Source organism: Silene latifolia, unplaced genomic scaffold, assembly GCF_048544455.1.
Source record: "Silene latifolia isolate original U9 population unplaced genomic scaffold, ASM4854445v1 scaffold_144, whole genome shotgun sequence".
Lineage (NCBI taxonomy): Eukaryota > Viridiplantae > Streptophyta > Magnoliopsida > Caryophyllales > Caryophyllaceae > Silene > Silene latifolia.
The window spans coordinates 336,904-352,126 of NW_027413136.1; the positions used below are offsets into that span (position 1 = coordinate 336,904).

The 15,223-nt window shown below is 33.6% G+C and overlaps 2 protein-coding genes across 2 annotated transcripts; both read left to right on the forward strand.

Annotated features, from left to right (window-relative positions):
• The first annotated feature begins 268 nt into the window (after nt 1-268).
• Nucleotides 269-2,366, forward strand: LOC141637771 (uncharacterized). The gene is made up of 2 exons (XM_074447185.1): nt 269-900; nt 1,944-2,366. The coding sequence occupies exons 1-2, from the start codon at nt 356-358 to the stop codon at nt 2,122-2,124; spliced, it is 726 nt and encodes a 241-aa protein (XP_074303286.1). The 5' UTR covers nt 269-355; the 3' UTR covers nt 2,125-2,366.
• A 3,354-nt stretch (nt 2,367-5,720) lies between these two features.
• Nucleotides 5,721-15,153, forward strand: LOC141637790 (uncharacterized). The gene is made up of 13 exons (XM_074447207.1): nt 5,721-6,076; nt 6,623-6,696; nt 6,983-7,060; nt 7,884-7,959; nt 8,704-8,768; nt 9,906-10,007; nt 10,924-11,013; nt 11,970-12,044; nt 12,153-12,185; nt 12,289-12,366; nt 13,547-13,630; nt 13,761-13,826; nt 14,598-15,153. The coding sequence occupies exons 1-13, from the start codon at nt 6,034-6,036 to the stop codon at nt 14,862-14,864; spliced, it is 1,131 nt and encodes a 376-aa protein (XP_074303308.1). The 5' UTR covers nt 5,721-6,033; the 3' UTR covers nt 14,865-15,153.
• The last annotated feature ends 70 nt before the right edge of the window (nt 15,154-15,223 follow it).

The following is a 15,223-nucleotide window of genomic DNA, read 5'->3' on the forward strand; positions in this document are numbered from 1 at the left end:
AACCTTAAAATGATTTATCAAAATTAACCATGCCGTGTATAAGAAGTATAGAATATATACCATCCATGTTCCCCAAAACATGATGCATGTAAGGACTGATAGTAAGGTTACACGTACGCTACCACCTTAAACCAAATATGTACTCGTTACATAATTACATGCACTATCCCCAACAAAAAAGAAGGCCGCCATCAATAAAATAAAGCAGCCATATAGTATATTTTTCAACGTTATCATGCAATTACGGACAACCAATATAATGTAACGATCATCTTCATTTTAACAAACATTGTTACTACATATATACATTCATTTAGCTTTCTATCTTTCTCTAATAATAATAATACTCCATATCATGGAAACTACCACTAACTCCATATTTTCCTCTTCTAGAACTAACTCGGCTTCTTCTTCATCTAATAACAATTTCCCTTTTTCATTTAGCCACGCGTCGACCGACCACCATTTCAATAGCAGTTTTGATGATATAGATTATGATCATTATTACGATGTCAACCAATCTGAGCCGTTGATTAATGGGATGATCATGATACCGGATGATGATCATCAGAAGCATCAAGTGGAGTATGAGCCGACTTTAGTAGTTCAATCTCCGCCGCCGTTGCCGTTGCCGTTGATGGTTAAATGTAAGAATAATAATCAAGCTAATAATGAGGATGATAATAATAATGAAAAGAGGGTGATTATTGTGAATAAAAAGATGAGTGATGTTAATAATAATAATAAGAGGAAGAATAATAATGGTTCAGTATCGTCGGAGAAGAAGATGAAGAAGCATAGATATGCTTTTCAAACGAGGAGCCAAGTTGATATTCTTGATGATGGCTATAGATGGCGCAAATATGGTCAAAAGGCCGTCAAAAATAACAACTTTCCTAGGTATTTATCTATCTACGTCTTTCATTTATATTATCAATAATTCAATACATGCAATGATCCATTGTCATGTATAACATCGGAAGTTAAAAACAAAACTTCAAATTTTGTTACTCCATAGTAATCCATATAATTTAATCGAATTGAGTATCTCTTAGGGGGTTTTAATGTGTATTGGCTATATAACCACTTAGATTTTCCTAAATAAATTTAAGCAAACATATACTACTATGTACAGTATCATGTGAACAAACAAAAAGTGGAGTACTGGAGTACTCAATAACATTTAAATTATTGAATGAGACAAATGATAATCGATAAAACCTAGCTAAGACAAACTAGTTTATAATTATCTTGAAAAGTCTATAGATGTCTAATTAAGCATGCGCTACGTACTTATGATATTATGTAATATGTTTTATCATTGTAATTATAATATAGGGTGACCGTCAGATACTGACAAAAGACATGGTCGATCACTTACGTGCTCAAATTTCTTAAACACTCACAGATGATTACGGTTAATAAAAAATGATAATAAATATGACCAGTTAATAGTGATCGATGAAAATGCCTAATCCGATTTATTGGGTTAGCATATTTTTTTATTTTTTTCCCGAATTCAGGTTGATCATGATCATGATGAATCTTTAGACCACATATATAATACAATAAGTAATACTGTTGACATTTTTATATTTTTCATTCAAATTTAATACCTTTGGCTAGTTTAATTAACGAGTTCGAGATAAACCAATTAAAAAGGCACAAATTAAATAATTAAAACTCATCACAAATACTAACATGCATGAGACAAGGTTGGTTAAGCTCTTACATATGAGCTTAATAACTCGATTATTATTAATGAGTAATGTAGATATAAACATTAATTCGGATTATATTAGTAAGTCTTAATTAGTTGTATTTGAGACAGTCCTGGGCCGTAGTAATAAAACTACCGGAAAGTAATAGATTATCGTTATTATTGTGATGATTACGTATTTGAGACATGCATTTTAATTATGATTGATATGGTATTCGTGCAGAAGCTATTATCGGTGTACACATGAAGGGTGCAACGTGAAGAAACAAGTACAAAGATTATCAAAAGATGAAGGAGTGGTGGTGACAACTTACGAAGGAATGCATTCACATTCAATGCATACGCCTACTGATAACTTTGAACATATCTTAAGTCAAATGCAAATCTATACTTCTTTTCAATGAAATCAATCAAACTCTAATAATACTGTTTAATTAGTGACCATGGTCAACAATAATTTATGTAAATAATCTACATACCTACACAACCCAAGTCTTATGATGAAGAATAAACTATATACTATGTCATCACAATCTTGTGCATTACGTAGTCACTTACGTAAGAATAATCCTAATGTATCGTGTCACTTGGAGCATTCATTTGATTTCTTTTTATAAGGATAAGTCTTATATCATACGGTTTGAAATAAGACGCACCAAATATCACCATTCTTTTAATAAAATGTAACCGTTTAATGATAAAATGTTATAACTAAAATTGTCATTTTTTACTCTGAAAATGACAGTAGCATTTTATCGGGAAATTGTAATATTTTATTGTAAAATGGCTACATTTGGTCCGTCTTATTTTAGATGGGCTATTTCCAGTTTGAAATAAATATTTGTGCTTTTTATATTTTCGTTCAGTGAACATTGAGCCCCCGTTATTGGTGTTCGGTTTTTTTAACACGTGTCTTAAGAATATATTTTAATAACCTGAATGTAAAAATATTCACAAGATATTTAAGTACAGTATAATTCATTTTAATTACGGTATTTATTTAATAAACCATCTTATATATATATATAAAACTGGGTTGAAACGCTGTGGATGCGCCATGTGTCAACCCAGCATTAAATACAAGTATTAATTACAACTGAACATTAAATATAAACATAATAAATGTTGTATAAATCTCAGCAAAATATATTATAATTTAATAAATTTTATTATAAAATTAAATTAAATAGTTATGGTGATTTGATACTAAATTTATTAAAAAATTATTTTGATATAAATTCTAAAACGTAAATAATTACGTTCATTGCGAAAAATGCTTCAAATTGAGTATAATTTTCATTATATTTATTGAAATGTTTTTATTTGTAGAGATGATTAAAGTGAGTGTCTCATAATATTTTATGTTTACGTAAAAAGACATTTTGAGAAAGTTATAAAACTTAAACCATTAAATCCTAAGAAAAAATATATTTGGAAGAGTCATTGTATTTCTTAAAAATATAACTTAAAAAAAACTACTAAAAGATACGGAGTAAGTTTTTAAGTGGGAATGAAAAAAAAATATTGCGAAAAACTGAATAAATGTGAGATTTTGATAGGTTTAAATAGTGTGATAACGAGTATGTATGTACACAGTGATCGCGGGTGCATTTAAATAATCAAAATAAAAGTAATGATTATAAAATAATATAGTATTATAAACGACATGAAAAAGTAGAAAAAGCGTTATATTTTTCTTTAATATTTTCAATTAAAATATGTATACGTCAAGTATAAATATTGATCATGACTAGCTAAATATTACTTTTAATTAAATATTTTATATGTCATCTTCTAAATACTTTGAAGTTAAACCTCAAAAAATATTACTCCCTCCAAGTTTGATCAATCTTCCCCTTTGCTTTTTGCATCAAAAATAAGGAAAACAATAAAAAATGGATAAAGTAGTATGAGTTGTGGAGAGAGAAAATAATAAAGAATGAATAATGAATAAAAAATGAATAAAGTAGGGGAAATTATTGACTTTTTAGGAGAGAGGATGAATAAAGAATGAATAAAAGATAACCAAAAAAGGAAAGGGGAAGATAAGAAAATAAGCTCAAAAGAGAAATAGGGAAGATTGATCAAACTTGGAGGGAGTATTTAGGAAAGTTTAACCTATTTTATTTACATAGAGGTAAACTCTTAAACATCATTTATATATGGTTGTTTAAAAATACAAAAGATGCAATTTTTATAGATATGTTTGACACATAACACGTGTAAGACATAATGAAAACATTTGAATAAGTTGAGTTTGAACTCTATATGTTTGATACATAAATATCATACATTACGTTATACATAAAAAACTAAAATTTACATAAAATTTTATTCACATTATTTTGAACAAATATTAATTGATTTGGAACATAACATATAGTAAAATGATATAATTTGAGAACTTAATGTTGATTGTTGCATTATTCGAATAAATTTTATTTTAATTAATATGATATTTAATCAGTCATAAAATAATTTATAAACATTGATCATGCATAATTAATTATCACTTATTAGTTTTAATTTAAATGGTATGTATTTTATTTTAAAACATTGAAGTTAAACCTAAAAAATTAAATTTGAGAAAAAATTTATTTATTTTTGTTTATAGTTAAAAATATTAAAGGTCATATATAAATTATGTTATTTTTCTTCAATTATAATAATAAAATTTTAAAACAGGCCGCGCGAAGCGCGGGATACTACCTAGTTGATTAAGTAGACATGGGTCAATTATCAATGATGATTGTATACATATCTTGAGACTATGAATTTATTAATGTCGAATATCGTTAAATGCATGATTAGATGGGATGCATAACTTGAAAGACATAGGGTATTAATTATACGCATAAAATAATGTTTTCTTGTTTTAGTACGTATATGAAAATGAAAATTTATACTCCGTATGTATCAGTGTAAACTGGACATCGGAATTGGCCACTAATTGGGAAGGTATAAATGTAGGTAATTTACGTAGTATCATGATAGTCGGAGATCGAGTTATGGTTTGGTCTAAAATGGAGCTCGATCATATTCAATAATGGAGTTCTGATGGCCAATTAATAAGACGTTTGACAGATATGCATGCGTCTACCAACATTGACAAATTAAATGTTGACAAATACTTGGTACGTAATGTGAGCTCCTTTAATTTAATTTGTTACTATACTTGGTTTGTATATTATTATGTATTCGTCTATTATATTATTATGTATTCGTCTATTAGCATATTATATCTTGTAGTTTGACAATAGTTTGACAAATATGCATGCGTCTATCAGCATATTAGAGCATTATCAATAGTAGTTCTTATTTTTGAGATTATCACTAAAAACTTTATTTAAAAGTTGATCTACTAAATCATAAAGTTGGTTCTTAATTTTAAGAATTGAGTTCTAAAATAAGAACTAGGTTGCTAAGCATATGAAAATGTGATGACCAATGACCGTGGCATAAAAAATGTTATGTTTCTTTAAACTCTGTTTATTTCCAAGAAAAAAAAATTCCTCTATTGTGGATTAAAATTTTTAAATATTGAAAGTAGAGAAATATGATAGGGCATAAGAAGAACTTTATATAGAGTTCTTTTATTGCTATTGCTCTTACCTTGTAAAAAATTTGTTAAACTGATATATGTGATTTGTATACTATCATGTATTCTCAAGATTTTAATTAACTCACATAAAAAAATTGACAAAATGAATGTGATAAGTTTTGGGGTTTTCCTCCTTTTGGGCTCGTATTACACTAGTAGCTAGTACGGTCCTATGGAAGAATTAGGTTGGAGTAATATATTGGGGTGATGTATGTAGAAGTCCATAGAGTTGAAGTCCAAAATACTTGACAAATGAAGGCCCTTGATTAAAGCCCAAATAGCCCCCCACGCTCTCTAAAAACTACTCACACACAGAAAACGAAAGAGAGAGAGAGAGAACCCCCTTCTCCAAGCTACTCAACTTTCCTCCAAATTCCCCCACGCTCTCTAAAAACTACTCACACACAGAAAACGAAAGAGAGAGAGAGAGAACCCCCTTCTCCAAGCTACTCAACTTTCCTCCAAATTCCATCCATTAAAATAATTAATAATTAAACATCTATCTATCTATCTATCTAGGTTTTATTCTTATTTATTTATTTATTTATTTATTTATTTACTGTATGTATGTATATGTATATGTAGCCTCAGACAAAAAGAGAAAGAAGAGAAAAAGAGCAAGGTTTATATGATTTGGATTATTTAATTTAATAAATACTCCGCAGGTGTAAATAATAAGGTGGTATTGTTGAGGCAGGCGATTAATGTATGTATGGCTCTCCCCCTCGGAAAACTCACTATCCTTATTGGCGCCGGTATTTTTTTATTTTTATTTTATTTTACTCTTTCTTTCTTCATCTTTTATTGTTTGATTTATAGCTGCGGAGTTTAATTATACATTCTTGTTTCAAATTTAATGGATGGTTTTTATTTTTTGGTACTTCAATGTCTGTCAAGGCTTGCTGTTGGTTGAGAGAGCTATTTAATGTCGTATACTTTGTTTTGTGGTGAATTGAAACACTACTGGCAAGGATATTAGAGTTGACCCTAACTGTTGACTTGTGGTGGATGATACCTGAGAAAATAGGCTGAAACTGTCTTCTTTCAAAACTGCTGGGGGTATCAAAATGAATATGTGATTTGACTACTTGACAAATTTAGCTATGTATACCGTCAATTGTCCTAACCTTCTCAAATTCCCCAAATTTAGCTATCCTTAAGTCCCTATTACTTTTATAGTGCCCTAATCTTCGTATACAAAAGCCGAACCCAGTCTCGTCTGCATTTTGCACTGTGCTATGTCCACCTCCAACTGTTACACCCCTCTGTTTCCTCATAAACCCTAATCTTTTCTGTCGCAGGTCTCCTAGGTTCCGTTTTGGCTAAAGAAGGACGCGTTCCAGGTGTTTCTGATGTTCTTTCAGGCGCGTTAAAGGTCTTTATCTTTAACTAAATTCCACTGTCTTCTTAAGCTTAACAGCCTCCTATCTTCCTCTTTACTAATCCCTACCCGCTGCTGTCTAATTTGTGCTACTCATTATGTCCATTTACGCCTGATTTACGCTAGTAGCTACTAGCTACTCGTCATTATGTGCTATGCACCACATTGGGTCATTAGCTGCTTTGCCTGGTCTAAACACCTTTATTTGAGAATCTTATATTATTTAGCCTTCAATTTTCCAGCATTTAAGTAATCAAGGACGTGGTTTACTGTATCACAGGTTGTTCTCAAGCCCTTAAAACAAAATGATTCAGCTCCTGCAACTAGTAGACCAAGAAATAACGCTTTGATCGCTCAGGTTTCACTTTTCAGATATCTTCTCCATTTTCTTTTACTTACTTATTTCGAGGCATGGATATATTAATTTTATTTCTGGATCTTATTAAACCTTAACTTGTTGCTGACTCAAGGGTAATGTTGCATACATCCAACCCCCTTACCTTGCAATTTGCGGGAGCCACTTAGACAGTGGGATAATGCTGTCGTTTTTGTAGGATTAAAAACCCTTGACATGTTGAACACTTATTTGCATGCTAGATTCTCTAATGTCATATTCAAGAAGTGTGTTCCTTATGTTAAACCTAACATGACTTTGCAAACTTATTTGGGACCGTGGTCACATGAAGGCTGTGTACTAGAAGAATATACCTTGAGCAAGTGCTTGATCCAATATAGCTTAGAGTAGTTCTTATGGGTTATTAGAGTAGATTAATGTGAACTGTATATCATGATTTCCTTTCCTGTTCCACTCTACCTGTTCTGCCCCCTGTTTTTCTTGCTGATATTTTTTCATTTTTTGTTATTTGAAGAAGAGTCTAATCTGTGGTAGTTAATATATAAAAAGTATTACTCCCTCCGTCTCGGTCAGTTGTTTACCTTTGGTTTTGGCACAATTATTAAGGAAATGGGAAGGGACCACTTGTGGTTAGTGTTATTGAATGACAAGTGGATCATTATGGATATGGATGATTAAAATACTAAAATGGTAAACCAATGACCGGGACGGAGGGAGTATATATTTAACATATCAGGCTATAAATGTTCCCAAGGGTGAACTCCTGATTTCCACATCAAACTTGGTGACTGTCTATAATTTCTGTTTATCGTTGTGTATTTTGCAGGTGAATAGTTTAAGGCAGGAATTGCAGCTTCTTGCATCAAGCCGATCAGTGACTATTGTGACGTCAAGCAGAACAGGTGCCCCTTTATTTCTTTGGTCTTGTCATTTTTGTTATTTTTATTTTGTCGGGGTGGGGTTTGGCTTTTCTTTTTCCCGTGGGTGGTGGAGATTTCATTATCAATTTTCATGTTAGCAGCCGTCTCCGATTTTTTCCCGGAACTTGTTGAAGTTTTTTTTATCCTTTTAATAAGATGGATAAACAATGGCCCAGTAAAAAGGACATAGAGTGGTCAACATCAATGTATGAGGTGGCACTTAAAGTCTCAAGCTACCATGAGTAGTCTATCTTCGAAAATATTAGAGCTTATGTGCTGGCTAGATTGTTAGAATTTAGTACTTGACTCCAACTATACAACAATTTTATAAAGCGAAACGGTATCTCTTGATGGCAGTTGATGCTTAGAACTTAGAAGCAATGTAATGATATATACAAAGAAATTGTAAGTGCGTAAGTGAAAGCACTGTGCTCCATAGCTCTAGGTTCCTAAAGTGTTCTGTGGTGCTGCCTAAACGGCCATTATCATTTCCTCGAGTTTATGAAATCATGACGTACTGCTTGTGCGTGGTTTATTTATTTGTATCTGAGTGCAAGTCCTTGTTGCATACTTTGTCAATTTTTTTTTAAAATTTTTTTTAAGTCTCCCTACATTTTATATACCTACATATGTTTGAGGTTCTACATATGCTAGGTGTGTGTGTGTGTGTGTGTGTGTGTGTGTGTAGTCTATACTGACTCATTCCGTTGTTTTTTAATTTTGCAGGTGGCCGACGAGTTGGTGTAATCATTGTTATTGTAGTTATTGGGTATGGATATGTCTGGTGGAAGGTAGTGTTCTAAACATGAAGAATCAATATTTATATACAGCATTTACTATTTTTTTTGCTTGACCGAGTCTTCTGTTATTTCGATTAATAGGCGCTATTGTCTGTTGCCATGTTATGAGTTGCAATGTGCATTCTCAAAATTTATCTGACAAAAAACTCAAAAACTCGTGTAAAATCATCACTCATTATAATATACTTCCTCCATTCAACTCCACTCTACCTATTTGTATTTTGCACAAATATTAAGAAGGGTGGGGTTGAGTGGAAAATATTGTAAATAAATAACGAGGTATAATGTAATTAAGTGGGGTATGAGTAGAAAAGGGTGGAGTTTGATGTAGAAGTAGTGGGGTATGAGTGGCAAATATTGTAAATAAGTAATGGGGTATGAGGACAAAATGGTCATTTGGCATTCCTTTTTAGGAAATAGGTAGAGTGGAGTTGAATGGATGAAAAAGGAAAGATGGTAGAGTGGAGTTGAATGGAGGAAGTACGATTTTACAATGAGATAAGTTGTTGGCGGTTTTGGGAGCATTCAGCATCAAATCTAAAGGCTCATCTCATTATCTTTAATCCACCACAAATTTATTTTTGTCCGTGTAACTTTCTTGCCAAAGATGACACTGGATATCATTGCTGGGTGTCCAAATGTTATTTGTTGACCTTCTGTTTGACAAGTCCTTTTAGGAAGAAGTGTGTGTTCTACTTTTGGTTGGTCTTGGGATCTAAGGTGTAATCTCACCCTGAAATTCAGACCTCTACCGTTCATGTAGTTCTATTCCGAGCTGGAAGATTGCTCTCTGGTAAACTTACATATGCCACCTAGGCAAGCAAGGTCATATATGCACAGAGTCTTTGATCTTATCCTTATTGTGCCCTCTGAGATTGATACAGTAGAGCAATCAGTTTTTTATTTTTATTTTATTGTTTGTAATAACAATGCTTGAAGCTATTATACTTGTCTAAATAACCATTATGTTGTTGAGACTTGTGACATGGTTTTGTTGAGACTTGTGACATGGTTTGGCTGATTCCCCACTTTCTTCTCTAGTTGTACTTTGGCTGACATCGTTAATTACTCTTACAACTTTTAGAGCTGAAGTTGCCAACTCATGGTAACTTTTATCTTCTTTGTTAGGGGTGGAAACTTCATGATTTCATGTTTGCCACCAAGCGCAGCTTCAATGATGCCAGGAATTCTGTGGATAATCAGCTATCTGATGTTTCTCACTCTCTTGAGGCAGGTTTCATCCCCTCTTCTGGCCTTGTACCTTTTTTAAGCTTCTAGTTATTGACGTTTTTTCTGGCTTTATTTTCAATTTATCATATAGGTTTATGAGTTTATTATCAGTGGTGGTGTTTAAGTTCTCATTTCATGATTTTATTCGGTATTGCTGCTATTGTTTTCCACGTCTTATAAAGGAGCAACCTCTTTCTCTCTTTCAGGATTTTGACATCAGTTGAGAGAATCTTAAATTTTCTTGTCTGTTTTCTGACTTGGCAATCGTAGCATTCATTAAATTTAATTTTCTTGATTTATGCTGATATAGTGGCCTGTCAATCTGTGGCTCTCACTGAATTCTTAGGATAAATTATGAATTGTTCATTTATTAGTTTTACCTATTTTCAGACTAGGCCACATTCAGTTAGTACTCGTACAACAAGAAAGAAAACCCCTTTGTTATCGTGGTAGTAACTTTGGTTACTGATGCATTTTAATGTTATTTTCTTGTTTGTGCTGGCAAGTGATAAGTAATAGTCAACTTTCTGTTCGTGGTTTCTCTCCAAGGCACTTCTCTTGACATATGTCACCCGCATTGTCTGTTAAATATAAATTCACTGTACTTGTCAAAGCTAGAATACAGAGCGAGACTGCGAGAATTAAGGAGAAATGGGTGGATAAGTCAGTGGTTGCTTGCTGACTCTGTGGTGTGTGACTGACTGACTGACTGTGTGTCCTGTTAGACTTCACTTAACAATGCAAATGTAAACTGGCGTAAAATTTTGAGGTGATCTGGTACATCCGTACATGTGGTTTTATATCTTTGCATCCTGCATTGAGAAATTTCATAAATTACAGTTTGTCAATTGTCAGTCTGGGAAATATTTTCTATACGGAGTAATGCGTCTCATCTCATTTTTATTCCTTGCTGCAGGTAACAGAGGAAGATCTATCTTCCCAAATTGACGAGTCAAGTAGTAAACTCGATGAAATTGTAGAATGTACTACTTCTACTAGAGACGAGGTAAGGATTATGCGAAAACCTTATCTGTTCTTGACTTCTTTTAGATTATTATAATCGACACTGATTTTGATGTGAAGTTGACAAGTCCTCTATAGTGTCTCGTACCATACCAATTCTTTATTTTTGGCGTACCTATGTGGTGCGAGCAACAAGTGTATTTGGCGCATTTCTGCCCTCATTATTCCAAATTGCATCTGAAGGTGCTATTTTCTGACGTCTAAATGAACATCATTCTTCTCAGCCTTTTAGCTCAGCATATCCAATCATCTTTGCATATTTGAATCTTCCGATATTCAGCTGCTTGTTTTGAATATGGAATAGCTGTCTATATGTGACAGAGGAAAGTTGTTTTTCATTTGACTGTGCAATATGCTGGACATGTCAATATGGCTCGTAAATTCCCCAAACTTTTTTTTCAAACTTGTTCTCTTTACTTTTCTCAACTCATGTCTCATACACCTTTGCTCTGTTAAATTTAGTCCCTTGTTTCGTTTCTTCTTCCTTTAATTTTCCATTAATTAATTTACTATCTTCCTGTGCTCTCCATCCCATTTATCTGGTCTTCACTTGATTGAAGATCCATCCCAAAATAGTGGACCCCTTTCTATATACAGTAAATTGAAAAGATGAATTTTCCATAATATCCCTAGCTAAGTAACACTTCTATTTTGAATGGATGCAATCAGTAGCCTTACTTTTGTAAGTCCAAGAATGATAATGGTATTTCATCACTAAATCTATAATATAAATGGGATGGAGGAAGTGCTTTTTTTGTCTCACTCTCTTCCCAGTCTCTTAGCTGTGGGTAAGGCTTTGTACATGTGGGCTTGTGGCGCCCCAGAAGGCCAGACTTCACTCTTGAGGGGACTCTTAAACCCCTTGATCATACGATGAGCTATTTTAGTCGATGTTGGACCTTTTCAATTAGCTATTGTCACATTGAACTCCATTTTCAGGTTGTTGTTGTAAGCGGACAAATGATAAAAATGAACGAGTTGTTCCAAGCTGTCAGCAATAGAGTCCACACTTTGGTGAGTTGCAACTCCTGAACTTTATTTCTTCATGATAACAGAAAATTAAATTATTATCCCCTTTCCTTTCGCTGCTGTGATGACGCTAGTGCATTTTTCTTACGCCAGGTCCAAAAGTTCAGCAAAATTCAAATAAAGCAGGTACAACTGTTGATTTTTTAAATTTTATGTTTTGTATACAAGTTAGTTACAAAAATACAAAATGAAAGTTCTACTTTATTTGACATAGTTAAACAACTTGCAGGACGAGACAAAGGATGGAGTCGGAAAATTGTTACTTTGTACTCTGGATGAAGACAACCGATTAAATGATCTTATTCAGGCATGATTTTTCTGTCTTCTTTTCTTTGTACTGGATAAATATTAACTGTTTGTCTCTCACCTTTTGCTGACATGATTATTTAGTAAATACTTCCAGAATTCACTACTAAGATATCACTTCTTCCATCCCATTTATCATGTCCCCATCTGACTTCGATGGGTAAAGGATGTTGACTTTAACAAATATTTTCTTACACAATACAATAGTTACAACTTCTTAGAAATTAGAATATGAAAATAAATCACAAGCAATTTTACGTGTATCTCTACATATATTTGGGGAAAAAAAAATCGAAGTTGACAGTTGTTGACAACCAATGTTTTATGTTGATAATAAATTCACAAATTCTTTCATGAGACAGTTTCATGATAAACTTATTATAAAAGCGACTCGTATATTTGGTTAGATATTTCTTATTTTAGTTTTTTAGTTAGTAGATGGATACAGCTTTTTAGATGAATGGTTGGTCTCACACAAAAATAGAATGAGACCGTTTATCAAGAGACTTATTGTACTTTGAGATGAAAGCAGCACTGTTCTGATGACAATTTCAGGCGACGTTTTGTGGTGTTTTTATTTTTTATTTTTTTGGGTTTCCCAATCTCAGTTTTTTCCCCCAGTGTCATCACTTTCTTCTAGAGCTGGCAAACAATGACACGACACGAAAACACGACACGAAATTAACGGGTTTGGGTTGAGGCTTAATGACCCATTTATGTAAGTGGGTCTACACGAACACGACACGATATTTAATTGGGTTGGGTTTGGGTTGAACTCTCTAAACACGAACCCGACACGAATGGCCTGTTTACTAAATTAATCCTATTTTTTCTTCATCCTCCATCACATAAATATACTTAAACTTGAACTTTCCAAATATGGACATTACACGAAAACCCGACACGAAATTAACGGGTTAGGGTTGAGGCTTGATGACCCGTTTAAGTAAGTGGGTCAACACAAACACAACACGATATTTAATTGGGTCGGGTTTGGGTTGGAGGGTTTGTGACCCGTTTACATGTGACACGAACTCGACACGACCTCATCTGTTTGCCAGGTCTACTTTCTTCCCAATTGTGGAATTCTGTGTTTTTGTAATTCAAAACATCAGGCTATTCATTTTACTAATGTAGGCATCTAGCTCTTACAGATGTAGTTATTTTCTCTTAAATTTCAGGATTCCTCGCCTGATGCATCTAGACCCGCTCTTGAACATCCACGAGTTGCTCTTGAACATTCACGAGTTGCAGTTCCCTCAAGGGTAAAGTGTTTTATCTGTACTATACTGATCAAATGATAGAATCTTGAAGTCTGAAGCTCTTTCTGGTACCCTTTTAGTGATCATGCTCTTTGATTATCGATCATATCTCATTAACTTTATGACATGACAGACTGTATCTTTGCCTGCTGCTTTACCCTCGGTACCCTCTCCTTCAACTTCCAACAGATCCAGTGAGGTATGTTTTTTTTTTTGGCAGGTCAAATGGCTAACATGACTGATATTAATCTTCACCATGCTCTTTCATTTTTTCGTTTCTGGTGTTTGTTGCTTTATATTGATGATTATGTTTATTTTGCACGGAGTGTGGATGGTCTATTGGATTTAAATGATCATTGCTATAGTGGAAATTCCATCAACTTACTAACTGAACTTGGGTATGCTTTCCAGTCCTTAAACACACAAACAATCAATAGCCTATATAGGATTATGGGGTAAGACCGAAGGACGAGACATAGAAAGTGAATGTTACTTTTGTCCAAAATTCCATTTTGTCACCTTGGGGTCTAAGTCAATTTTACTTTTATTCCGCTTGGTTTCACTAATTCCATTTTAATGATCTTTTGTTGGATTTATTTCTTACTTTGGTGATCGATGTAATATAACTGAATTTTTCATCAAAGTAAAACTTTTTTTTTTGCGCTGAAGTGGACATTTTTTTTGGCAACATTATGTGAAATTTACCTTGATACATTGTCATTAATGTTGATTTAAACACTCCATTATGTCTAAAACACATCATTAATTTAGATGAAATTTGACTAAAGTTGGCTTTAGAGTAATACAAAAATTACGTGTCTTCACTCTTGGGATCCACCGCTCTGGTACCCGTAGATATCAGAAGTGAGAATGGTGATATGAATATTTATACACCTTTAATCTGTGTAAAAGGCTGGAAGTACCATGATAACAGATGTAAATGTGATCCGCCAATGTTCCTTGATTTCAGATAAATGGTCACATGGGGGATAATGTATCTGCTGTGGAAAACGCTTCCAGTCCGAGTATCTCCAACGGAAATCATGCGACATCTCAGCCAGTCAGAAGTGCTGCTGTGGAAAACGGTTCCAGGGTCCAGTCCGAGTCTCCAACGGATACAGTACCTGCTGTGGAAAACGCTTCCAGTCCAAGTGTCTCCAACGGAAATCACGTGACACCTCAGCCAGTCAGAAATGGTGGTTTTCTCTCTCGCTGGTTTTCTTTCTCGGACAATTAGTCGCACTAGGAATTTCAGGTTCATGTGGATTGTTGCTGTTCTGCATTGATTGACAATAGTTGAAACGGGTAAAATTACCTACATAGGCAGGCATCCTGTAGTAGATTCTACGGAAAGGAACAAGTTTCTTGGTCACAAAGTTTTGTAGAGTTGCTCGGGTCTAGATTTAAAATGATTTAAGGATGTAATCCATTGCTCCTTTCAGATTAGCTCAATAATTTTGTGACCAACTTTTGACCATGCTTTAGCAATTGTGGGCTCGCAGTGGCTCAGTCTCTTTTAGTTGTTCCAGTGGGGGCCTTTAGCCCGTTACCCAGTGTTTGGTTGAAGGAGGAAAAGGTGAGCAAAGAGGGGAAATT

Coding starts and splice junctions, on each gene's coding strand:
- LOC141637771 (XM_074447185.1), top strand. CDS start 356: ATGGAAACTACCACTAACTCCATATTTTCCTCTTCTAGAACTAACTCG. Junction 901..1,943: donor AAAAATAACAACTTTCCTAG/GTATTTATCTAT, acceptor GTATTCGTGCAG/AAGCTATTATCGGTGTACAC.
- LOC141637790 (XM_074447207.1), top strand. CDS start 6,034: ATGGCTCTCCCCCTCGGAAAACTCACTATCCTTATTGGCGCCG. Junction 6,697..6,982: donor TTCTTTCAGGCGCGTTAAAG/GTCTTTATCTTT, acceptor ACTGTATCACAG/GTTGTTCTCAAGCCCTTAAA. Junction 12,045..12,152: donor GCAATAGAGTCCACACTTTG/GTGAGTTGCAAC, acceptor TTCTTACGCCAG/GTCCAAAAGTTCAGCAAAAT.